The sequence below is a fragment of the Sturnus vulgaris genome, unplaced genomic scaffold (genome assembly GCF_052056855.1).
Source record: "Sturnus vulgaris isolate bStuVul1 unplaced genomic scaffold, bStuVul1.hap1 Scaffold_2154, whole genome shotgun sequence".
Taxonomy (NCBI): domain Eukaryota; kingdom Metazoa; phylum Chordata; class Aves; order Passeriformes; family Sturnidae; genus Sturnus; species Sturnus vulgaris.
The window spans coordinates 1-25143 of record NW_028276299.1 but is presented as its reverse complement, the minus strand read 5'-3'; the positions used below and the strand labels follow the sequence as shown (position 1 = coordinate 25143).

Here is a 25143-nt window from a genome sequence, read left to right as displayed (position 1 = left end):
TGATCCCTTTCTGGTTCGCAGCCACCTGAGCCCTCAGGTCGGCCAGGTTGTCCCGCAGGTTCCGAGTGCCCGAACAGCCGGGGATGGAGGCGGGGGCCAGCAGGGCCTCGGTGACAGCTGGGGACACCGAGGGGACAGGAATGGGGACAGGAATGGGGACAGGAATGGGGACAGGAATGGGGACAGGAATGGGACAGGGAGGGGACAGGAATGGGGACAGGGACAGGGACACCCCCCCCCAGAGCCAGCAGGGCCTCGGTGACAGCTGGGACACCGAGGGGACAGGAATGGGGACAGGAATGGGGACAGGGACACCCCCCCCAGGGCCAGCAGGGCCTTGGTGACAGCTGGGACGGGGAGGGGACAGGAATGGGGACAGGAATGGGGACAGGGACAGGGACACCCCCCCCCAGGGCCAGCAGGGCCTCGGTGACAGCTGGGACACCAAGGGGACAGGAATGGGGACAGGAATGGGGACAGGAATGGGGACAGGGACACCCCCCCCAGAGCCAGCAGTGTGTCCCTGACACATCTCCAGTGTCCCCCCAGTATCCCCAGTGTCCCCAGTATCCCCAGTATCCCCCAGTATCCCCCCAGTATCCCCAGTGTCCCCAGTATCCCCAGTATCCCCCAGTATCCCCCAGTGTCCCCAGTATCCCCAGTGTCCCCAGTGTCCCCAGTGTCCCCAGTATCCCCAGTATCCCCAGTATCCCCCAGTATCCCCAGTGTCCCCAGTATCCCCAGTATCCCCCCAGTGTCCCCAGTATCCCCAGTATCCCCAGTGTCCCCAGTATCCCCAGTGTCCCCAGTGTCCCCAGTGTCCCCAGTATCCCCAGTATCCCCAGTGTCCCCAGTGTCCCCAGTATCCCCAGTATCCCCAGTATCCCCCAGTATCCCCCAGTGTCCCCAGTATCCCCCAGTATCCTCAGTATCCCCAGTATCCCCCAGTATCCCCAGTATCCCCCAGTATCCCCAGTGTCCCCAGTGTCCCCAGTGTCCCCAGTATCCCCAGTCCCCCCAGTCCCCCCAGTCTCACCCTCCTCCTGGAAGGTCCCCATTGTCACCAGTTTGAAGGACACGAACAGCGCCCCCTCCTGGCTCAGGCTCTGCGAGTGCGGGGGCATCGAGCCCGGGGTGCTGCCCCCAACGTCCGCGTGGTGCCCCCTGCTGGCCACGAAGAACACGGGGCGGGGCTCACCTGGCCAGAACACCTGGGGGGGGACACGTGAGGGTCAGGGATAGAACACCTGGGGGGGACAGAACACCTGGGGGGACACGTGAGGGTCAGGGACAGGACACCTGGGGGGACAGAACACCTCGGACAGGTGAGGGTCAGGGATACCTGTATATCCCAGGTGTGTCCCAGGTGTCCCCAGGTGTATCCCCAGGTGTGTCCCAGGTGTGTCCCAGGTGTGTCCCAGGTGTCCCCAGGTGTCCCCAGGTATCCCCAGGTGTGTCCCAGGTGTGCCCAACTGTCCCCAGGTGCCTCCAGGTGCCCCCAACTGTGTCCCAGGTGCCCCCAGGTGTGCCCAGGTGTGTCCCAGGTGCCCCCAGGTGTGCCCAGGTATCCCCAGCTGTCCCCAGGTGCGCTCACAGGTGTGATCACGGTCAGGTCGGGCAGGTGGCTGCCCCCAGCCCTGGGGTGGTTGCTCAGGATCACGTCCCCCTCGCGCAGCTCCGGGCCCAGGTTACGGATCTGGGGGGCGGGGGCGTGTCAGGGACCCCCAAAAATCCCCCCCAAAAAATCCCCAAAACCCCCCAGGACCCCAAAACCCCCAAATCCCCTCCTGGACCCCCAAAAATCCCCCCCAAATAATCCCCAAAACCCCCCCAGGACCCCCCAAATTCCCCCCAGGACCCCCCAAATTCCCCCCAGGACCCCCCAAATCCCCCCACCTGGAACTGCACGGCTCCTGCATGGCCCTGGGGACCCCCCAAACCCCCTTGAGACCCCTCAAATCCCCCCCAAACCCCCTCAAATCCTCTCTAGGACCCCCTAAACCCCTCCAGGACCCCCCAAACCCCCTCAGGACCCCCTAAATTCCCCCCACCTGGAACTGCAAGGGTCCTGCATGGTCCTGGGACCCCCCAAACCCCCCTGAGACCCCTCAAATCCCCCAAAACCCCCTCAAATCCCCCCAAAACCCCCTCAAACTCCCTCCAGGACCCCCCAAACCCCCTCAGGACCCCCCAGATTCCCCCACCTGGAACTGCAAGGGTCCTGCATGGTCCTGGACCCCCCAAACCCCCCTGAGACCGCTCAAATCCCCCCCAGGACCCCCCAAATCCCCCTGAGACCCCTCAAATCCCCCCCAAACCCCCCCAAATCCCCCCCAAAACCCCCTCAAATCCCCCCAAAACCCCCTCAAATCCTCTCTAGGACCCCCCAAACCCCTCTAGGACCCCCCAAATTCCCCCCACCTGGAACTGCACGGCCTCCTGCATGGCCCTGGGGACCCCCCAAACCCCCCTGAGACCCCTCAAATCCCCCCCAAACCCCCTCAAATCCTCTCTAGGACCCCCTAAACCCCTCCAGGACCCCCCAAACCCCCTCAGGACCCCCCCAAATTCCCCCCACCTGGAACTGCAAGGGTCCTGCATGGTCCTGGGGACCCCCCAAACCCCCCTGAGACCCCTCAAATCCCCCCAAAACCCCCTCAAATCCCCCCAAAACCCCCTCAAATCCCCCCCAGGACCCCCCAAATCCCCCCAAAACCCCCTCAAATCCCCCCCAAACCCCCTCAAACCCCCTCCAGGACCCCCCAAACCCCCTCAGGACCCCCCAAATTCCCCCCACCTGGAACTGCACGGCCTCCTGCATGGCCCCCAGGTGCACGGGGATGTGGGGGGCGTTGGACACGAGCCCCCCCCGGGGCCCGAAGAGGGCGCAGGAGAAGTCGAGGCGCTCCTTGATGTTGGTGGAGATGGCCGTGCGCTGCAGGGTGCGCCCCATCTGCTCTGCGGGGCCACGGCAGCCTCAGGGGGCGCCCCCAAAATCCGGGGAGACCCCCCGGGAGCACCCTGAGACCGCCGGGAGCACCCTGGGACCGCCGGGACCACCCTGGGACCACCCCGGGACCGCCGGGACCACCCTGGGACCACCCCGGGACCACCCCAGAGACCCCCGGGACCGCCGGGACAACCCTGGGACCACCTGGAGACCCCCCAGGATCCCCCAAGAGATCTCCTGGGACCACCCCAGGACCCCCCAGGACCTCCTCAAATCCCCCCAGACCTCCCCAGGACCCCCAAAACCCCCCCAAGCCCCACCAGGACCCTCCCAGGACACCCCCAGGAGATCCCCAGGGACCCCCAGAACACCCCCAAACTCCCCCAGGACCCCCCCAAATCCCCCCAGAACCCCCCTAGAACCCCCCAGAACCCTCCAGAACCTCCCCTAGGAGACCCTCAAACCCCCCCAGGACCCCCCCAAATCCCCCCAAACCCCCCCAGGACCCCCCCAGGACCCCCCCAAATGCCCCCAAACCCCACCAGGACCCCCCCAGGACCCCCCAGCCCCCACCTGCGATGCTCATGAAGCGGTGGGAGAAGATGGACAACTGGACCGGGTCCAGCTCCGTGCCCAGGACCCTGCGGGGCCCCTCCCCCACCTCGATGCTGATGTCCCCGAGCGGGGTCACGGTGGCCACGCAGCCCGGCTCCACCACGATGGTGCTGGGGGACCCCAAAAATCAAATTGGGGACCCCGAAAATCAAATTGGGGACCCCAAAATGTCATTGGGATTCACGAAAATCAAATTGGGGATCCCAAAAAATCGAATTGGGGACCCCAAAATGTCATTGGGGACCCCGAAAATCAAATTGGGGATCCCAAAAAATCGAATTGGGGACCCCAAAATGTCATTGGGGATCCCGAAAATCAAATTGGGAACCCCAAAATCAAATTGGGGACCCAAAAATCTCATTGGGATTCACGAAAATCAAATTGGGGACCCCAAAAATCAACTTTGGGACCCCGAAAATCTCATTGGGATCCCAAAAATGTCACTGGGGTCCCCACCTGTCTCACCTGTCCCCACCTGTCTCACCTGTCCCCCCGTCTCACCTGTTGGTGTCGATGATGATGGCGGGGCCGGGCAGGGTGTGGTCACAGCCCAGGTCCCCCAGCAGGTACACGGGGGTGTCCTGGTACCCCCCCTCGAAATAGCAGCGGGTCACCTGTGGGTGGCACTTCCGGTCACTTCCGGTCATCCCTGGGTCACTTCCGGTCACTTCGGGTCATCCCCGGGTCACTTCCGGTCATCTCTGGGTCACCTCTGGTCACTCCCGGGTCATCCCCGGTAATCCCTGGGTCACCCCTGCGTCACTTCCGGTCACTTTCAAGTCACCCTCGGGTCACTTCCGGTCATCCTCGGGTCACTCCTCAGTCACCCCCCGGTCACTTCCGGGTCATCCCCGGTCACTCCTGGGTCACTCTGGGTCACTTCCGGTCACCCTCGAGTCACTTCCGGTCATCTCCAGTCACTCCTACGTCACCTTTGGGTCACTTCCGGTCACCTCTGGGTCACTCTGGGTAACTCCGGGGTCACTTCCGGGTCACCCCCGGTCATCCCAGTCCCCCCATCCCCCCCACCCCCCTCCCCCCTCTCTCGGGGGTCTCCCCTCCCCCCCCCGTGCTCCTGCCCCCGTTCCCCTCCCCCATCCCCCCGTGCCCCTCCCCCCCATCCCCCCCTGCCCCTCCCCCCTCACTCTCTCCACTCTCGGGGGTCTCCCCTCCCCCCTGCCCCTCCCCCCGTGCCCCTCCCCCATCCCCCCGTGCCCCTCCCCCATCCCCCCCCTGCCCCTCCCCCCATCCCCCCCCTGCCCCTCCCCCTCACTCTCTCCACTCTCGGGGGGTCTCCCCTCCCCCCCTGCCCCTCCCCCCTCACTCTCTCCACTCTCGGGGGGTCTCCCCTCCCCCCCTCCCCCCCTGCCCCTCCCCCCTCACTCTCTCCACTCTCGGGGGTCTCCCCTCCCCCCCCTGCCCCTCCCCCCTCACTCTCTCCACTCTCGGGGGGTCTCCCCTCCCCCCGTGCCCCTCCCCCTCACTCTCTCCACTCTCGGGGGTCTCCCCGCGCTCCCAGCGGGGTCTCGGTCGCGGGTTCGGTTCTGCCCGTGCCCCGAACCCGGAGATCGTCCACGAGCACGGCCCGGCCCGGCAGAGAGAAACCGAACTCCTGCCGGTACCTGGGGGGAGGGGCGGTCAGGGGGGGAGGGGACACGGGGGGGGAGGGGAGGGGACACGGGGAAGGGGGGGGAGGGGATAGAGACCCGAACCCCCCCCAAAAAATCCCACCCGAACTCCTGCCGGTACCTGGGGGGAGGGGCGGTCAGGGACCACCGGGGGGGGAGGGGAAGAGGGTGGGGGAGGGGTTTGGGGGCGCCAGGATGGATTTGGGGGGATGGGACGAGGGGGGGGCTGTGGGGCTGGCGGGGGGGTTGTGGCATCGGGATGGCACAGGTGTAACACACAGGTGACACACAGGTGACACACAGGTAACGCACAGGTGACACAGGTGTAACACACAGGTGAGGCACAGGTAACACACAGGTGTGACAGGTGAGGCACAGGTAACACAGGTGTGATAGACAGGTATGACACAGGTGTGACACAGGTGACACAGGTGTGACACACAGGTGACACAGGTGTGACAGGTGTGGCACACAGGTATGACACAGCTGTGACACACAGGTGTGACAGGTGTGACAGACAGGTGTGACAGGTGTGACAGGTGTGACAGGTGTGACACAGGTATGACACACAGGTGTGACACACAGGTGTGACACACAGGTATGACACAGGTGTGACAGGTATGACACAGGTGTGACAGGTGTGGCACAGGTGACACACAGGTATGACACAGGTGTGGCACAGGTGTGACAGGTGTGACACAGGTGTGACACAGGTGTGACACACAGGTGTGACAGGTATGACACAGGTGTAACACACAGGTGATACAGGTATGACACAGGTGTGACAGACAGGTGTGACAGGTGTGACACACAGGTGTGACAGGTGACACAGGTGTGACACAGGTGTGACACAGGTGTGACAGGTGTGACAGGTGTGACACACAGGTGTGGCACAGGTGTGACACAGGTGTGACACAGGTGTGACACAGGTGACACAGGTGTGGCACAGGTGCACGCACCGCTCGGTGAAGGCGGCCAGGAAATCGCCCGCCTGGCAGGTGCCGGCCCGGGGGGGGTGGCCCCGCGCTGACACCATCAGGGCCCCGTCGGTGCCGTCATAGCGCAGGTGCAGGAAGGGCTCGGTGACAATGGCAGCGCTGGGGACACGCGGGGACACCGTCACTGACACTGTCACCTGTCACCTGTCACCGTCATTGTCACACTGTGTCACCTGTGGGCCGTCACCCGTCACTGATGCTGTGATTGTCGCTGTCATTGTCCCCGTGTCACCATGTCGTTGTCACTGTCATCGCGTCGCCGCGTCACTGTCACCGGGTCATTGCCACGCTGTCACACAGTCAGTGTCACCTTGTCACTGTCGTTGTGTCACTGTCACTGTCACTGTCACCTGTCAATGTCACTGTGTCACTGTCACCTGTCAATGTCGCTGTGTCACTGTCACACTGTCGTTGTCACCCTGTCACTGTCACGGTGTCTCCCTGTCCCCATCCCTCCCCACCCGCCTCCCCCCCCGCGCCTATCGCGATTATCTCAACTATCGCGACTATCACAGCTATCGCGACTATCGCAGTTATCTCGGCTATCGCTGCTATCGCTGCTATCGCTGCTATCGCTGCTATCGCTGCTATCGCTGCTATCGCTGCTATCGCTGCTATCGCTCCTATCGCTGCTATCGCTGCTATCGCTCCTATCGCTGCTATCGCTGCTATCGCTGCTATCGCTCCTATCGCTCCTATCGCTCCTATCGCTGCTATCGCTCCTATCGCTGCTATCGCTGCTATCGCTGCTATCGCTGCTATCGCTCCTATCGCTCCTATCGCTCCTATCGCTCCTATCGCTCCTATCGCTGCTATCGCTGCTATCGCTCCTATCGCTCCTATCGCTGCTATCGCTCCTATCGCTCCTATCGCTGCTATCGCTGCTATCGCTCCTATCGCTCCTATCGCTGCTATCGCTGCTATCGCTCCTATCGCTGCTATCGCTCCTATCGCTCCTATCGCTGCTATCGCTGCTATCGCTGCTATCGCTCCTATCGCTCCTATCGCTGCTATCGCTCCTATCGCTCCTCTTATCGCTGCTATCGCTGCTATCGCTCCTATCGCTCCTATCGCTCCTATCGCTGCTATCGCTGCTATCGCTGCTATCGCTCCTATCGCTCCTATCGCTGCTATCGCTGCTATCGCTGCTATCGCTCCTATCGCTCCTATCGCTGCTATCGCTGCTATCGCTGCTATCGCTCCTATCGCTCCTATCGCTGCTATCGCTGCTATCGCTCCTATCGCTCCTATCGCTCCTATCGCTGCTATCGCTGCTATCGCTGCTATCGCTCCTATCGCTCCTATCGCTGCTATCGCTGCTATCGCTGCTATCGCTGCTATCGCTCCTATCGCTGCTATCGCTGCTATCGCTCCTATCGCTCCTATCGCTCCTATCGCTCCTATCGCTGCTATCGCTCCTATCGCTGCTATCGCTCCTATCGCTGCTATCGCTCCTATCGCTGCTATCGCTGCTATCGCTGCTATCGCTCCTATCGCTCCTATCGCTCCTATCGCTCCTATCGCTCCTATCGCTGCTATCGCTCCTATCGCTCCTATCGCTGCTATCGCTGCTATCGCTGCTATCGCTGCTATCGCTGCTATCGCTCCTATCGCTCCTATCGCTCCTATCGCTGCTATCGCTCCTATCGCTCCTATCGCTGCTATCGCTCCTATCGCTGCTATCGCTGCTATCGCTCCTATCGCTGCTATCGCTGCTATCGCTGCTATCGCTGCTATCGCTCCAATCGCTCCTATCGCTGCTATCGCTGCTATCGCTGCTATCGCTGCTATCGCTCCTATCGCTGCTATCGCTGCTATCGCTCCTATCGCTCCTATCGCTCCTATCGCTCCTATCGCTCCTATCGCTGCTATCGCTGCTATCGCTCCTATCGCTGCTATCGCTGCTATCGCTCCTATCGCTCCTATCGCTCCTATCGCTGCTATCGCTGCTATCGCTGCTATCGCTCCTATCGCTGCTATCGCTGCTATCGCTGCTATCGCTCCTATCGCTGCTATCGCTCCTATCGCTCCTATCGCTGCTATCGCTGCTATCGCTGCTATCGCTGCTATCGCTGCTATCGCTCCTATCGCTCCTATCGCTCCTATCGCTGCTATCGCTCCTATCGCTCCTATCGCTCCTATCGCTCCTATCGCTCCTATCGCTCCTATCGCTGCTATCGCTCCTATCGCTGCTATCGCTGCTATCGCTGCTATCGCTCCTATCGCTGCTATCGCTGCTATCGCTGCTATCGCTGCTATCGCTCCTATCGCTCCTATCGCTCCTATCGCTGCTATCGCTCCTATCGCTGCTATCGCTCCTATCGCTGCTATCGCTCCTATCGCTGCTATCGCTCCTATCGCTCCTATCGCTCCTATCGCTGCTATCGCTCCTATCGCTGCTATCGCTCCTATCGCTCCTATCGCTGCTATCGCTGCTATCGCTGCTATCGCTGCTATCGCTGCTATCGCTCCTATCGCTCCTATCGCTGCTATCGCTGCTATCGCTGCTATCGCTCCTATCGCTCCTATCGCTCCTATCGCTCCTATCGCTGCTATCGCTGCTATCGCTGCTATCGCTGCTATCGCTCCTATCGCTCCTATCGCTCCTATCGCTGCTATCGCTCCTATCGCTGCTATCGCTCCTATCGCTGCTATCGCTCCTATCGCTCCTATCGCTCCTATCGCTGCTATCGCTCCTATCGCTCCTATCGCTCCTATCGCTCCTATCGCTGCTATCGCTGCTATCGCTGCTATCGCTGCTATCGCTGCTATCGCTCCTATCGCTCCTATCGCTCCTATCGCTCCTATCGCTCCTATCGCTCCTATCGCTCCTATCGCTGCTATCGCTCCTATCGCTCCTATCGCTCCTATCGCTCCTATCGCTCCTATCGCTCCTATCGCTGCTATCGCTCCTATCGCTCCTATCGCTCCTATCGCTCCTATCGCTGCTATCGCTGCTATCGCTGCTATCGCTCCTATCGCTGCTATCGCTGCTATCGCTGCTATCGCTCCTATCGCTGCTATCGCTCCTATCGCTCCTATCGCTGCTATCGCTGCTATCGCTGCTATCGCTGCTATCGCTGCTATCGCTCCTATCGCTCCTATCGCTCCTATCGCTGCTATCGCTCCTATCGCTCCTATCGCTCCTATCGCTCCTATCGCTCCTATCGCTCCTATCGCTGCTATCGCTGCTATCGCTGCTATCGCTCCTATCGCTGCTATCGCTGCTATCGCTGCTATCGCTGCTATCGCTCCTATCGCTCCTATCGCTCCTATCGCTGCTATCGCTCCTATCGCTGCTATCGCTGCTATCGCTGCTATCGCTGCTATCGCTCCTATCGCTCCTATCGCTGCTATCGCTGCTATCGCTCCTATCGCTCCTATCGCTGCTATCGCTGCTATCGCTGCTATCGCTGCTATCGCTGCTATCGCTCCTATCGCTCCTATCGCTCCTATCGCTGCTATCGCTCCTATCGCTCCTATCGCTCCTATCGCTCCTATCGCTCCTATCGCTCCTATCGCTGCTATCGCTGCTATCGCTGCTATCGCTCCTATCGCTGCTATCGCTGCTATCGCTGCTATCGCTGCTATCGCTCCTATCGCTCCTATCGCTCCTATCGCTGCTATCGCTCCTATCGCTGCTATCGCTCCTATCGCTGCTATCGCTCCTATCGCTGCTATCGCTCCTATCGCTCCTATCGCTCCTATCGCTGCTATCGCTCCTATCGCTGCTATCGCTCCTATCGCTCCTATCGCTGCTATCGCTGCTATCGCTGCTATCGCTGCTATCGCTGCTATCGCTCCTATCGCTCCTATCGCTCCTATCGCTGCTATCGCTCCTATCGCTCCTATCGCTCCTATCGCTCCTATCGCTCCTATCGCTCCTATCGCTGCTATCGCTCCTATCGCTGCTATCGCTGCTATCGCTGCTATCGCTCCTATCGCTGCTATCGCTGCTATCGCTGCTATCGCTGCTATCGCTCCTATCGCTCCTATCGCTCCTATCGCTGCTATCGCTCCTATCGCTGCTATCGCTCCTATCGCTGCTATCGCTCCTATCGCTGCTATCGCTCCTATCGCTCCTATCGCTCCTATCGCTGCTATCGCTCCTATCGCTCCTATCGCTCCTATCGCTCCTATCGCTGCTATCGCTGCTATCGCTGCTATCGCTGCTATCGCTGCTATCGCTGCTATCGCTCCTATCGCTCCTATCGCTCCTATCGCTCCTATCGCTCCTATCGCTGCTATCGCTCCTATCGCTGCTATCGCTCCTATCGCTCCTATCGCTCCTATCGCTCCTATCGCTCCTATCGCTCCTATCGCTGCTATCGCTCCTATCGCTCCTATCGCTCCTATCGCTCCTATCGCTCCTATCGCTGCTATCGCTGCTATCGCTGCTATCGCTGCTATCGCTGCTATCGCTCCTATCGCTCCTATCGCTCCTATCGCTGCTATCGCTGCTATCGCTGCTATCGCTGCTATCGCTGCTATCGCTCCTATCGCTCCTATCGCTCCTATCGCTGCTATCGCTCCTATCGCTCCTATCGCTGCTATCGCTCCTATCGCTGCTATCGCTGCTATCGCTCCTATCGCTGCTATCGCTGCTATCGCTGCTATCGCTGCTATCGCTGCTATCGCTCCAATCGCTCCTATCGCTGCTATCGCTGCTATCGCTGCTATCGCTGCTATCGCTCCTATCGCTGCTATCGCTGCTATCGCTCCTATCGCTCCTATCGCTCCTATCGCTCCTATCGCTCCTATCGCTGCTATCGCTGCTATCGCTCCTATCGCTGCTATCGCTGCTATCGCTGCTATCGCTCCTATCGCTCCTATCGCTCCTATCGCTGCTATCGCTGCTATCGCTGCTATCGCTCCTATCGCTGCTATCGCTCCTATCGCTCCTATCGCTCCTATCGCTGCTATCGCTGCTATCGCTGCTATCGCTCCTATCGCTGCTATCGCTGCTATCGCTGCTATCGCTCCTATCGCTGCTATCGCTCCTATCGCTCCTATCGCTGCTATCGCTGCTATCGCTGCTATCGCTGCTATCGCTGCTATCGCTGCTATCGCTCCTATCGCTCCTATCGCTGCTATCGCTCCTATCGCTCCTATCGCTCCTATCGCTCCTATCGCTCCTATCGCTCCTATCGCTGCTATCGCTCCTATCGCTGCTATCGCTGCTATCGCTGCTATCGCTCCTATCGCTGCTATCGCTGCTATCGCTGCTATCGCTGCTATCGCTCCTATCGCTCCTATCGCTCCTATCGCTGCTATCGCTCCTATCGCTGCTATCGCTCCTATCGCTGCTATCGCTCCTATCGCTGCTATCGCTCCTATCGCTCCTATCGCTCCTATCGCTGCTATCGCTCCTATCGCTCCTATCGCTCCTATCGCTCCTATCGCTGCTATCGCTGCTATCGCTGCTATCGCTGCTATCGCTGCTATCGCTCCTATCGCTCCTATCGCTCCTATCGCTCCTATCGCTCCTATCGCTCCTATCGCTGCTATCGCTCCTATCGCTGCTATCGCTCCTATCGCTCCTATCGCTCCTATCGCTCCTATCGCTCCTATCGCTGCTATCGCTCCTATCGCTCCTATCGCTCCTATCGCTGCTATCGCGGCTATCGCGGCTATCGCGGCTATCGCGGCTATCGCTCCTATCGCTCCTATCGCTTCCTATCGCTGCTATCGCTGCTATCGCTGCTATCGCTCCTATCGCTCCTATCGCTCCTATCGCTGCTATCGCGGCTATCGCGGCTATCGCGGCTATCGCGGCTATCGCTCCTATCGCTCCTATCGCTCCTATCGCTGCTATCGCGGCTATCGCGGCTATCGCGGCTATCGCGGCTATCGCAGTTGTCTCAGCTATCTCGGCTATCGCGGCTATCTCGGCTATCGCTCCTATCGCTCCTATCGCTGCTATCGCTCCTATCGCTCCTATCGCTCCTATCGCTGCTATCGCTCCTATCGCGGCTATCGCTGCTATCGCTCCTATCGCTCCTATCGCTGCTATCGCGGCTATCGCAGTTGTCTCAGCTATCTCGGCTATCGCTCCTATCGCGGCTATCGCGGCTATGTCGCCTATCGCGACACTCACTCTCCGAAGCCCTGGGCCCGCAGCGCGTCCCGGCAGCGCCGCTCGAGCTCGCGCAGGCGCCGCTCCAGGCGCGGGAAGGCGGCGGGGCCGTACGGGAGCGCGCACGGCTCCTGCTCCTCGTGCACGGCGTCGGCGAGAGCGAGCCCGAGAGCCGAGAGCAGCCCGCTGTGCCTGGGGACGGGGACAGCGACAGCGACAGCGGCGTCACCACCGGGGACAGCCCCGGGACAGCCCCGGGACAGCCCCGGGACAGCCCGAGAGCCGAGAGCAGCCCGCTGTGCCTGGGGACGGGGACAGCGACAGCGACAGCGGCGTCACCACCCCGGGACACCCCTGGGGTCACCGACCCCGTCCCAAAGCCACCAACATCCCCAAGGACCCCCCAACCCCCCCCCCCCGTGTCACATCTTGGGGACCCTCAGGGACCCCCCCCCCCCGTCCCACCCCTGTCCCATCTCAGGGACACTCAGGGACCCCAAACCCCCCCCGAGTCACATCTTGGGGATCGTCAGGGACCCCAAAACCCCCGGGTGACATCTCGGAGACCCCCAGGAACCCCCCCAAACCCCCCCTCTGTTCCCCCCATGTCACCTGCCAGGGACACCCAACCCCTCCTGTCCCCCCCGTGTCACCTCTCGGGGACCCCCAAACTCCCCCCGTCCCCCCTGTGTCACATCTCAGGACCCTCAGGGACCCCAAAACCCTCGGGTCACATCTCGGGGACCCCCAGGGACCCCCCCCATGTCACATCTCAGGGACCCCCAACCCCTCCTGTCCCACTCTTGTCACCTCCCAGGGACCCCCAAACCCCCCCTGTCCCCCCTGTGTCACCTCTCGGGGACCCCCAGGGACCCCCAAACCCCCTCCTGTCCCCCCCCGTGTCCCCCCCGTACTTGTGGATGAAGACCCTTCCCATTCCCAGCGTTCTGGCGATCGCACACGCGTGTTGGCCACCGGCCCCCCCGAAACTCGCCAGCACGTGCCGAGCCGCGTCGTGTCCCCGCGCCTGCCACCAGGACGGGGGGGAAGGGGAGGGGACACGCAGGTGACACCCCTGTCACCCCCCCCCTCCCCTCCCCTCCCCTCCCCTCCCCCCACGTCCCCAAGGCGGGGGGGGGGAGGGGCACACGCACCTCGGTGAGCGCGCGGATGGGCCGGCACATGGCCTCGTTGGCCACCCGGATGAAGCCCAGGGCCACCTCCTCCACCGAGGGGGGCTCGGGGGGGACATCGGCGACACCGGCGCCGCTCGAGCTGCGGAAGCGGCCGATGGTGGCGGCCAGGCGACCGAACGCGGCCACCGCCGTGTCGCGACACAGGGGCTGGTCCTCGGCCGGGCCGAAAATGCGCGGGAAAAAATCCGGGAGGAGCCGGCCCAGAACCAGGTTGGCATCGGTGACAGTGAGGGGACCCCCTGGGGACAGCGGGGACAGTGAGGGGACCCCCTGGGGACAGCGGGGACAGTGAGGGGACCCCCTGGGGACATCATCGGTGACAGTGAGGGGACCCCCTGGGGACAGCGGGGACATCATTGGGGACCCCCTGGGGACAGCGGGGACATCATCGGTGACAGTGAGGGGACCCCCTGGGGACATCATCGGTGACAGTGAGGGGACCCCCTGGGGACACCGGGGACATCATTGGGGACCCCCTGGGGACATCACTGGGGACAGTGAGGAGACCCCCTGGGGACACCGGGGACAGTGAGGGGACATTGGGGGACATTGGGGACAGTCAGGGGACATCCGGGACCCCCTGGGGACATCGGTGACAGTCAAGGACATCGGGGGGCTCAGAGGAGACACGGGAGACAGAGGAGTCAGGTGACACAGGTGACACACAGGTGATACAGGTGTGACACACAGGTGTGACACAGGTGATACAGGTGACACAGATGACACAGGTGACACACAGGTGTGACACAGGTGACACAGGTGACACACAGGTGTGACACAGGTGACACACAGGTGACACACAGGTGACACACAGGTGACACACAGGTGTGACACAGGTGACACACAGGTAATACAGGTGACACAGGTGACACACAGGTGACACAGGTGACACAGGTGACACACAGGTGACACACAGGTGACACACAGGTGATGCACAGGTAATACAGGTGACACAGGTGACACAGAGGTGACACAGAGGTGACACAGAGGTGACACAGGTGACACAGGTGACACACAGGTGACAGCGCCACCTGTGCCAGGTGTGTCCCGCCCTCACCTTTGCGGTAACACGCCGGGCCCGGGTGAGCCCCCGCGGATTCGGGACCGACCACGTAGAGCCCGGACCTGGGGGGACACCGGGGAGGGGACAGGGAGGGGACAGAGCCACTGTCACCTCCCCGCTCCCCCCACCCCCTGAGCCCCTCCCCCACCCCACCTGAGCCCCTCCCCCACCTGAAGAAGAGCCGGGACCCTCCCCCCGCCGCCACCGTGTTGATGTCGAGCTGCGGGGCCTGGATGGCGACCCCGGCCGTGCTGGCCTCGAACACGTGCTCGAGCTCGCCCGCGTAGCGGCTCACGTCGGTGGAGGTACCTGGGGGACCCCAAAACTGAGACCCCAAAAACCCAGAGACCCCCAAAACTGAGACCCCGAAACTGAGACCCCAAAACTGAGAGCCCAAAAAACCCAGAGACCCCAAAACTGAGACCCCAAAACTGAGACCCCCAAACTGAGACCCCAAAACTGAGACCCAAAACTGAGAGCCCAAACTGAGACCCCAAACTGAGACCCCAAACTGAGACCCCAAACTGAGACCCCCAAACTGAGACCCCAAACTGAGAGCCCAAAACTCAGACCCCCAAAAACCCAGAGACCCCAAAACTGAGACCCCGAAACTGAGACCCCCAAAAACCCAGAGACCCCAAAACTGAGACCCCAAAACTGAGACCCCCAAAACTGCCAGAGACCCCAAACTGAGACCCCAAACTGAGACCCCCAAACTGAGACCCCAAACTGAGACCCCCAAAAACCCAGAGACCCCCAAAACTGAGACCCCAAACTGAGACCCCAAAACTGAGACCCCAAACTGAGACCCCAAACTGAGACCCCAAAACTGAGACCCCAAACTGAGACCCCCAAACTGAGACCCCAAAACTGAGACCCCAAAACTGAGACCCCCAAACTGAGACCCCAAACTGAGACCCCCAAACTGAGACCCCAAAAACCCAGAGACCCCCAAACTGAGACCCCCAAACTGAGACCCCAAACTGAGACCCCAAAACTGAGACCCCCAAAACTGAGACCCCCCCAAACTGAGACCCCAAACTGAGACCCCCAAACTGAGACCCCCAAAACTGAGACCCCCCCAAACTGAGACCCCCCCAAACTGAGACCCCCAAACTGAGACCCCAAAACTGAGACCCCCAAAACTGAGACCCCCAAACTGAGACCCCAAACTGAGACCCCAAACTGAGACCCCCAAACTGAGACCCCAAACTGCCAGAGACCCCAAAACTGAGACCCCCAAAACTGAGACCCCCCCAAACTGAGACCCCGAAACTGAGACCCCAAAACAACCCGAACCCCCAAACCCAGACAGGTCCCCAGTCCCCAGGGGACCCCCACGCCGGACCCCCAAATCCAACGGGACCCCCCCGAAGCCCCAATCCCAAAAGGACCCCCAAGGACCCCCAGGACCCCAAATCTCAGGACCCCAAACCCACTGTGACCCAATCCCCCCCAGGACCCCCAATTCCCCAGGACCTCCCAATCCCCCCAGGACCCCCCAAGACCCCCAATCCCCCAGGATTCCCAAACCCCCCAGGACCCCAAATCCCAGGACCCCAAATCCCCCCAATCCCTCTCAGACCCCCCAAACCCCTCAGGACCCCCCAAATCCCCCCAGGATCTCCCAGGACCCCCAAACCCCCCAGGACCCCCCAAGACCCCCAAATCCCAGGACCCCCAAACCCCCCCAGGACCCCCAAACCCCCCGGACCCCCCAATCCCCCCGGACCCCCTCACGCCCCCCTCACCTCCCATGTCGAAGCCGATCACGGGGGTCCCCTCGCGGGGGTCGAAGGTGGTCCTGGCGTAGCCCACGACCCCCGCGGCCGGGCCCGACAGGATGGCCCGAGCCCCCCCGAAAGCGGCCATGGGGGTGAGCCCCCCGTCCGAGCGCATGAACTGAACCTGCACCCCCTGGAAATGGGGGGGTCGGGGGGGATTTGGGGGTTCAGGGGGGGGATTTGGGGTGTGAGACCCCCGCATGAACGGCACCTGCACCCCCTGAGGGGAATTTGGGGTTCAGGGGGGGTTTGGGGGTTCAGGGGGGATTTGGGGTGTGAGACCCCCCCTGAACTGCACCTGCACCCCCTGAGGGGATTTGGGGGTTCAGGGGGGGTTTGGGGGTTCAGGGGGGGGGTTGGGGTGTGAAACCCCCCATGAACTGCACCTGCACCCCCTGAGGGGAATTTGGGGGGTCAGGGGGGGGATTTGGGGTGTGAGACCCCCATGAACTGCACCTGCACCCCCTGAGGGGATTTGGGGGTTCAGGGGGGGTTTGGGGGTTCAGGGGGGGATTTGGGGTGTGAGACCCCCCCCCCCATGAACGGCACCTGCACCCCCTGGAAGTGGGGGGGTCGGGGGGGATTTGGGGGTTCAGGGGGGGATTTGGGGTGTGAGACCCCCCCCCATGAACTGCACCTGCACCCCCTGAGGGGATTTGGGGGTTCAGGGGGTCCGGGGGGGTTTGGGGGTTCATGGGGGGTTTTGGGGTTCAGGGGGGGTTTGGGGGGTCCGGGGCTCCCATTAGGAAATGGGGGGGGGGGAGGGGCACCAGTGGGAACTGGGTGGGGGGTCCCAATGGGGAGGGCGCCCGTGGGGGGAGGGGATGTCCCAGAAGGATCAACGCCCACAGGGGGGTTCCTGTGCCCCTCAGGTGTCCCCCCAGGTGTCCCCAGGTGTCCCAGTGCCCCCCCCAGGTCTTCCCCAGGTGTCCCCTCTCACCTTGAGCCCGTCCTTGAAGCCCTGGCAGAAGCTGCTCAGGTACCTGCGCACACCTGGGCTCAGGTAAGCGTCCACACAGGCAGTGAGGCCGCGGGGCACGGCCCGAACCATGGGAGCCACGGCCGAGGAGAGCGACACCTGAGAGAAGCCCAACTCCTGGGCCAGGGCCCCCACCTGCTGCTCGTGACCTGGCCACCTGGGGAACACACCTGGGTCACCTGGGGACACACCTGGGTCACCTGGGGACACACCTGAGTCACACCTGAGTCATTACTGTCACACCTGGGTCACCTGGGGACACACCTGAGTCATTACTGTCACACCTGAGTCACCTGGGTCACCTGGGGAACACACCTGGGTCACCTGGGGACACACCTGGGTCACCTGAGTCACCTGGGGGACACACCTGAGTCACACCTGAGTCATTACTGTCACACCTGGGTCACACCTGAGTCACCTGGGGACACACCTGAGTCATTACTGTCACACCTGAGTCACACCTGAGTCACATCTGAGTCACCTGTGTCACACCTATGTCATTACTGTCACACCTGTATCACACCTGAGTGAACCCCAGCTCCTGGGCCAGAGCCCCCACCTGCTGCTCGTGACCTGGCCACCTGTGAGACACACCTGGGTCATACCTGAGTCATCTGTGTCACACCTGAGTCACCTGTGTCACACCTGTGAGACAGACCTGTGTCATCATTGTCACACCTGAGTCACCTGGGAGACACACCTGGGTCACACCTGAGTCACCTGAGTCACATCTGAGTCACCTGCGTCACTTCTCTGTCACCTGAGGTCACCTGGGACCGCCCCACCCCCCCAGCCGGGCAGCAGCACCGCCGGGGTTTGGGGACCCCCCCCCGGGACCCCCCAAATCCCCCCCCGGGACCCCCCAAATCCCCCCAGGACCCCCCAGGACCCCCCCAGGACCCCCCAATTCCCCCCCAGGACCCCCCAGGACCCCCCCAGGACCCCCCCAAACCCCCCCAGGACCCCCAGGACCCCCCTCACGCGTAGCTGTGCAGCAGCAGCACCGCCAGGCTCCGGATGCCGCGGGCCAGGAGCCCCTCGAGATCCGCCCGGAGCCGCGCCAGGTCCAGGGGTCTCTGCACCAGCAGGGTCACCCCAGAACAGCCTGGGGGGACAGGGGGGGACAGGGGGGTCAGGACACCCCAAAAACCCCAAAATCCCCCCCATGGGACCAGCGGGGTCACCCCAGAACAGCCTGGGGGGACGGGGGGGACACGGGGGTCAGCACACCCCAAAAAACCCCAAAAACCCCAAAACCCCAAAAAACCCAAAATCCCCCCTATGGGACCAGCAGGGTCACCCCAGAACAGCCTGGGGGGACAGGGGGGGACACGGGGGGTCAGGACACCCCAAAAAACCGAAAATCCCCCCCATGGGACCAGCGGGGTCACCCCAGAACAGCCTGGGGGGACAGGGGGGTCAGGACACCCCAAAAAAAAACAAAAAAAACCCCAAAACCCCCAAAAATCCCAAAATCCCCCCCATGGGACCGGCAGGGAGACCCCCGAACAGCCCGGGGGGAAAAGGGGGGTCAGGACACCCCAAAAAACCCCAAAAAACCCAAAATCCCCCCATTGCACCAGCAGGGTCACCCCAGAACAGCCCGGGGGGACAGGGGGGTCAGGACACCCCAAAAACCCCCCCCCAAAAAACCCCAAAACCCCCCCCAAAACCCCCAAAGCACCAAAAGCATAAAAACCCCCAAAACCCCAAAATCTTCCAATTTCCCCCAAAACCAAAAAAACCTCAAAAAAATCCCCAAAACCTCAAAAAATCCCAAAATCCCAAAAATAAAAACCCCCAAAAAATCCAAAAAACCCCAAAACCACCCAGTGCCACCTGCCAGGTGACAATGGCAGTGCCACCCGCCCCGTGCCCAGGTGTGACGTCACACAGGTGACACTGGCAGTGCCACCCACCTTGCACCCGCTGCCAGGTGTCACTCCCGGGCAGGTGACAATCGCTCTGCTCGGGGACAATCCGCTCGTCCACCTCGATGACGTCCTCGTACAGCACGTCCGGCATGGCCACCTCCTGTGGGGACACCGGGGGGACACCGGGGTGGCACCGGGGGGGGCATGAGGGACATGGGGGGCATGGGGGGGGCATGGGGGGGGCACGGCCACCTCCTGTGGGGACACCGGGGATGGCACCGGGGGGACACGGGGGGGAAATGGGGCAGGAGTGGGGCGGCACTGGGAGGGGACTGGGGTGGCACTGGGAGGGAATTGGGGTGACACTGGGACAGAATTGGGGTGGCACTGGGACAGGACTGGGGTGACACTGGGAGGGAATTGGGCAGGAACTGGGATGGCACCAGGGGAGGACTGGGACAGGACTGGGACAGGAGGGGGACAGCACTGGGGTGGCACTGGGAGGGAACTGGGCAGGAACTGGGACAGGACAAGGACAGGACTGGGGTGGCACTGGGACAGGAGGGGGACAAGCCCAGGGTGGCACTGGGACAGCACTGGGGTGGCACTGGGAGGGAACTGGGACAGGACAAGGACAGGACTGGGGTGGCACCAGGACAACACTGGGATGGCATCAGGGTGGCACTGGGACAGGAGGGGGACAGCACTGGGGTGACACTGGACAGGAACTGGGACAGGACTGGGGTGGCACCGGGACAGAATTGGGGTAGCACTGGGACAGGACTGGGGTGGCACTGGGAGGGAACTGAGGAGGAACTGGGACAGGAGGGGGACAGGACTGGGCTGGCACAAGGGTGACACTGGGATGGCATCAGGGTGGCACCAGGATGGGACTGGGACATCGGGGGGGCACTGGGGAGAGGGACCACAGTGGCACTGGGGGGGCACTGGGAAGGAACTGGGGCAGGAACTGGGATGGCACTGGGACAGGACTGGGGTGACACTGGGGTGGCACTGGGACAGGACTGGGGTGACACCGGGACAGGAACTGGGATGGCACCGACACAAGACTGGGGTGGCACTGGGAGGGAACTGGGAGGGAACTGGGACAGGACTGGGGTGACACCGGGACAGGAACTGGGACAGCACTGGGATGGCACCGACACAAGACTGGGGTGGCACTGGGAGGGAACTGGGAGGGAACTGGGACAGGAAGGGGGGACAGCACGGGGGTGGCACTGGGAGGGAACTGGGACAGCACTGGGAGGGCTCGGGGCAATCACGGGGCTGGCACGGGGACAATCCTGGCCTGGCACGGGGACAATGCCGGGCTGGCACCGGGACGTCACCGCGTGTCCCCTGCGCCGTGTCCCGTGAGCCGGGAGGGCACCGGGCCAGTGCTGGCCACGGGCCACTGGGGGAGGGGACAGCGACAGGGACGGGGACAGCGACAGCGACAGCGACAGGGACAGCCCCACGGGGACAGTGTGGGGCACAGGGGACATTGTGGGGGGCACGGGGACACTGTGGGGGGCACGGGGACACTGTGGGGGGCACAGGGGACGGTGCCAGTCACGGGATGTGCCAGCCCCGTGCCAGGTGGCCACGGGTCACTGAGGGGTCACTGAGGGGTCATCACGTGACCATCACGTGGGTCACCGTGGGGGGCACAGGGACCCGGCACCTCCCCCCCCCCCAGGGGACATTGGGACAGGGGGATGTGGCACCACAGAGCCTGGCAGTGCCAGTGCAGGCACAGGTGTGCCCAGGTGTGCCCAGGTGTGCCCAGGTGTATCCCAGGTGTGCCCAGGTGTATCCCAGGTGTGTCCAGCTGTGCCCAGGTGTATCCCAGCGGTATCCCAGCTGTACCCAGGTGTGCCCAGGTGTGCCCAGGTGTATCCCAGGTGTGGCCAGGTGTGCCCAGCTGTACCCAGGTGTGCCCAGGTGCACTCACCAGGTCGAACAGGTGCGGCCTGGCCTGGGTGCCGATGTGCAGCAGGGTTTGGGGGTGGGTTTGGGCTGGGTTTAGGGGTTCAGGTGTGTACCCAGGTGTATCCCAGGTGTATCCCAGCTGTACCCAGGTGTATCCCAGGTGCCCCCAGGTGTGCCCAGGTGTATCCCAGCTGTGCCCAGGTGCCCCCAGGTGTATCCCAGGTGCACTCACCAGGTCGAACAGGTGCGGCCTGGCCTGGGTGCCGATGTGCAGCAGGTGTCGGAAGCCGCGGGTCACGGCCAGGGCCGAGCGCTCTCCCCGGCGCTGCAGCAGAGCGTTGGTGGCCACCGTGGTGCCCATGCGGATCCACTGGATGCCAGAACTTTCCAGGGGCTGGTCCCGGGGCAGGGGCACCCCCAGCTCCTGTGGGACCCCAAAAATTCACCTGGGAGACCCCAAAAATTCACCTGGGCACCCCAAAATCCACCTGAGAGACCCCAGCCCCAAAATCCCCCCAGGCGGGGTTTCCCTTGGGTTCCCTTGGGGGATCCCGGGGTTCCTGTGGGGGGGTCCTGGGGGTCCCAGTAGGGCACTCGAGGGGGGTCCCGGGGTGTCCCCGCTCTGTCCCCGGGGGTCCCAAGTGGTCTCTGGGTGGTCCCGGGGAGGTCCCGGGGGTCTCAGTGGTCCCCGCCCTGTTCCCGGTGGTCCCGGGAGTCCAGGTCTGTCCCCGGGGGTCTCAGTGGACCCCGCTCTATCCCCGGTGGTCCCTGCCCTGTTCCCGGTGGTCCCGGTGGTCTCGGGGCGGTCCCCGGTGGTTCCGGGGGTCCCGCTCTATCCCCGGTGGTCCCGGGGGTCTCAGTGGTCCCCAGTGGTCCCGGGGCGGTCCCCGGTGGTCCCGGGGGTCTCACCTCCTGCAGGATCCGCCGGATGCCCTCGGTGGGCGCGTCCCGGTACGCGGGGTCCTCGGAGAGCAGCTTGAGGACGCGCACGCGGCCGCCGGGACAGCGGGCGAACACATCGGTGAAGGTCCCGCCACGGTCGATGGCGAACTGGAAACCGGAGGGGGCGAGCGGAGCCGCCATGGCCGCACCGGCACCGGGAGCGGCACCGGGAGCGGAACCGGGAGCGACCCCCGGGCACGGATGGGTCACGGGGGCCGGGACGGGCCGGAACAAGGTCGGGGCTGTCCGGACACGGGTCAGCGGTGTCCGGTGAAGGTTCGGGACCGCCCGGTACGGCCCGGACAGGGCTCGGGGCTATCCGGGAAGGTTCGGGGCTGTTCGGGGAAGGTTCGGAGCCGTTCGGGAAAGGTTCGGGGCTGTCCCGGGAAGGTTCGGAGCCGTTTGGGGAAGGTTCGGGGCTGCTCGGGGAAGGTTCGGGGCTATTCAGGGACGGTTCGGTGCCCGCTCGGTGCCCGCTCCCGGGTCGGTACCGCCCGCTGAAGGTTCGGCCGTGCCCCAGGAGGGTCCCGGGCGCCGCTGCCGCTCCGCCAGGGGCCGCTGGGGTCGCTCCGGTCCCGCCCGGTCCGGCCCGGTCCCGTTCGGTGCCGCCGCCGCCAAACGGCCGAGGGGGCGGGGCTTGCTTGGGGGCGGGTTCCGCGGGGGCGTGGTCTCTGCTGGATGGGGCGGGGCCTAAAAGGGGGCGTGACCTCGACGGCGGCGCCATGGTTGATTTGGGGGCTCGGCCTGGCATGATGATTACGTCACAGGGGGCGGTGCCTCCTATTGGCGGGCACGCGCGGGCCCCAAAGGCCGCGCGCGGTGCACGCCGGGAGCTGTAGTCCGGCCCCTCACGACATGCGCGGGCAGCAAAGGCCGCGCGCGGTGTACGCCGGGAGCTGTAGTCCGCCCCCCTCAGGACACGCACAGGCAGCAAAGGCCGCGCGCGGTGCACGCCGGGATTTGTAGTCCGGCCCCTCACGCGCGGCGCCGGGAGCGGGAGCAGCACCGGGAGCAGAACCGGCGGCGGTGGCGGCATGGCGGGGCTGGAGCTGGTGTCGACGCGGGGTTCCGGGCCGATGGGCGCCGGCCGGACGAGGCTGCGCAAGGTGCGGGCCCGGCTCGGGGTCCTGGCGAGGGCCGACGGCTCGGCCTACCTGGAGCAGGGCAACACCAAAGTGCTGGCGGCCGTGTACGGCCCGCACGAGGTGAGCGGGGCCGCGAGCCCACCCTGGGGTCTGTGAATCCTCCCTGGGACTCGTGACCCCCCCCTCAGGGTCTGTGACCCCCCCCTCAGGGTCTGTGAACCCCCCCCCCTCCATTTCTCTATCCCCCCCCCCCCCCAACCTGGATTTGGGGGGTCCCATCTCCCCCTCCTCCATTTTTGTGTCCCTCAGTCCCCAACTCCAACTTCTCCGCCCCTCCCCCACTACCTGACCCCTTTCTTTGCCCTCCCCCCCACCCAGATTTGGGGGGGTCCCCACACCCCTCACCCCAATTTTCCCTCCCCCCCCCAGATTTGGGGGTCCCACCCCCCCACCCTAATTTCTGTCTCCTCCCACCCCCCCACCTCCCAATTTCCCTCCCCCCCCCAGACTTGGGGGTCCCACCCCCCTCACCCCAATTTCCCTCCCCCTCCCCCAGACTTGGGGGGGTCCCTAACGCGTCTCCTGTGCCCCCCCCAGGTTCGGGGGGTCCCGCTCCAAAGCCCCCCCGGACCGGGCCCTGCTGTGCTGCCGCTGCAGCTCGGCGCCCTTCGCCGGGGGCGGGGGAGGGGAGCGGCGGCGCCGCCCCCCCCAGGGCGGGGGGGGACCGGAGGTCGGCGGAGAGAGCGCTGCTGCTGCGGGGGGTGCTGGAGGGGGCCGTGCTGGCACAGCTCTACCCCCGCTCACAGATCGACGTGCACGTCCAGGTGCCTCTGGGGGGGATTTGGGGGGGCTCTGGGGGTGATTTGGGGGGGTCCTGGGGGGGATTTGGAGATGATTTGGGGGGGGTCCTGGGAGGTTTGGGGGGTCCTGGGGGGGTTTGGGGGAGTTTGGATATGATTTGGGGTGTGGTTTGGGGGAGTCCTGGGGGGTGTTTGGGGTGATTTAGGGGTGTCTTGGGGGGGTTTGGGGTTGATTTGGGGGGGGTCCTGGGAGATTTGGGGTTGATTTGGGGGGTCCTGGGTTTTGGGGGTGCTGGAGGGGGCCGTGCTGGCACAGCTCTACCCCCGCTCACAGATCGACGTGCACGTCCAGGTGCCTCTGGGGGGGGGTTTGGGGGGGCTCTGGGGGTGATTTGGGGGGGGGTCCTGGGAGGTTTGGGGGGTGATTTGGGGGGTCCTGGGGGGGTTTGGGGGGAGTTTGGATATGATTTGGGTGTGGTTTGGGGGAGTCCTGGGGGGTGTTTGGGGTGATTTAGGGGTGTCTTGGGGGGGTTTGGGGTTGATTTGGGGGGGTCCTGGGAGGTTTGGGGTTGATTTTGGGGGGTCCTGGGGGGTTTTGGGGGTGCTGGAGGGGGGCCGTGCTGGCACAGCTCTACCCCCGCTCGCAGATCGACGTGCACGTCCAGGTGCCTCTGGGGGGGATTTGGGGGGCTCTGGGTGTGATTTGGGGGGGTCCTGGGGGGATTTGAAGATGATTTGGGGGGGGTCCTGGGAGGTTTGGGGGGTCCTGGGGGGGGTTGGGGGAGTTTGGAGATGATTTGGGTGTGATTTGGGGGGGTCCTGGGAGGTTTGGGGGTGATTTGGGGGGGTCCTGGGGGGTTTTGGGGAGTCCCGGGGGGGGTTTGGAGATGATTTGGGTGTGATTTGGGGGTGTCCTGGGGGTGTCTTGGGGTGATTTAGGGGGTCCTGGGGGGATTCGGGGTGATTTGGGGGGTCCTGGGGGGATTTGGGGGCATCCTGGGGGGGTTTGGGGTTGATTTAGGGGGGGGGGGTCCTGGAGAGGTTTGTTGGGCTGGGGGGATTCAGGGGGTTTGGGTGTGATTTGGGGGGGGCACTGGGGGGGTTTGGGGTGATTTGGGGGGTCCTGGGGGGTTTGGGGTTGATTTAGGGGGGGGGGTCCTGGAGAGGTTAGTGGGGTTGGGGGGATTTAGGGGGGGTTTGGGGGGGTCCTGGAGGGGATTA

At 63.6% G+C, this 25143-nt stretch overlaps 2 protein-coding genes across 2 annotated transcripts; one reads left to right on the top strand and one right to left on the bottom strand.

Moving 5' to 3' along the window:
- Positions 1-3: 3 nt before the first annotated feature.
- Positions 4-22645, bottom strand: OPLAH (5-oxoprolinase, ATP-hydrolysing; the record flags this gene model as incomplete). The annotated part of the gene is made up of 20 exons (XM_088158464.1): positions 22005-22645; positions 21328-21519; positions 19209-19323; positions 18271-18394; positions 17251-17446; positions 16278-16443; positions 14697-14835; positions 14521-14588; positions 13422-13702; positions 13182-13294; positions 12289-12459; positions 6153-6290; positions 5059-5187; positions 5000-5009; positions 4067-4179; positions 3524-3675; positions 2798-2958; positions 1595-1696; positions 1037-1211; positions 4-117 (listed from the first exon to the last, which is right to left on the bottom strand). Coding segments are annotated over exons 1-20 (2833 nt in total), but the record flags the coding sequence as incomplete, so codon positions are not given.
- A 107-nt stretch (positions 22646-22752) lies between these two features.
- Positions 22753-23946, top strand: LOC106864580 (exosome complex component RRP41; the record flags this gene model as incomplete). The annotated part of the gene is given in 3 exon segments (XM_088158462.1): positions 22753-23246; positions 23725-23837; positions 23839-23946. Coding segments are annotated over 3 exon segments (396 nt in total), but the record flags the coding sequence as incomplete, so codon positions are not given.
- Between the last annotated feature and the right edge of the window lie 1197 nt (positions 23947-25143).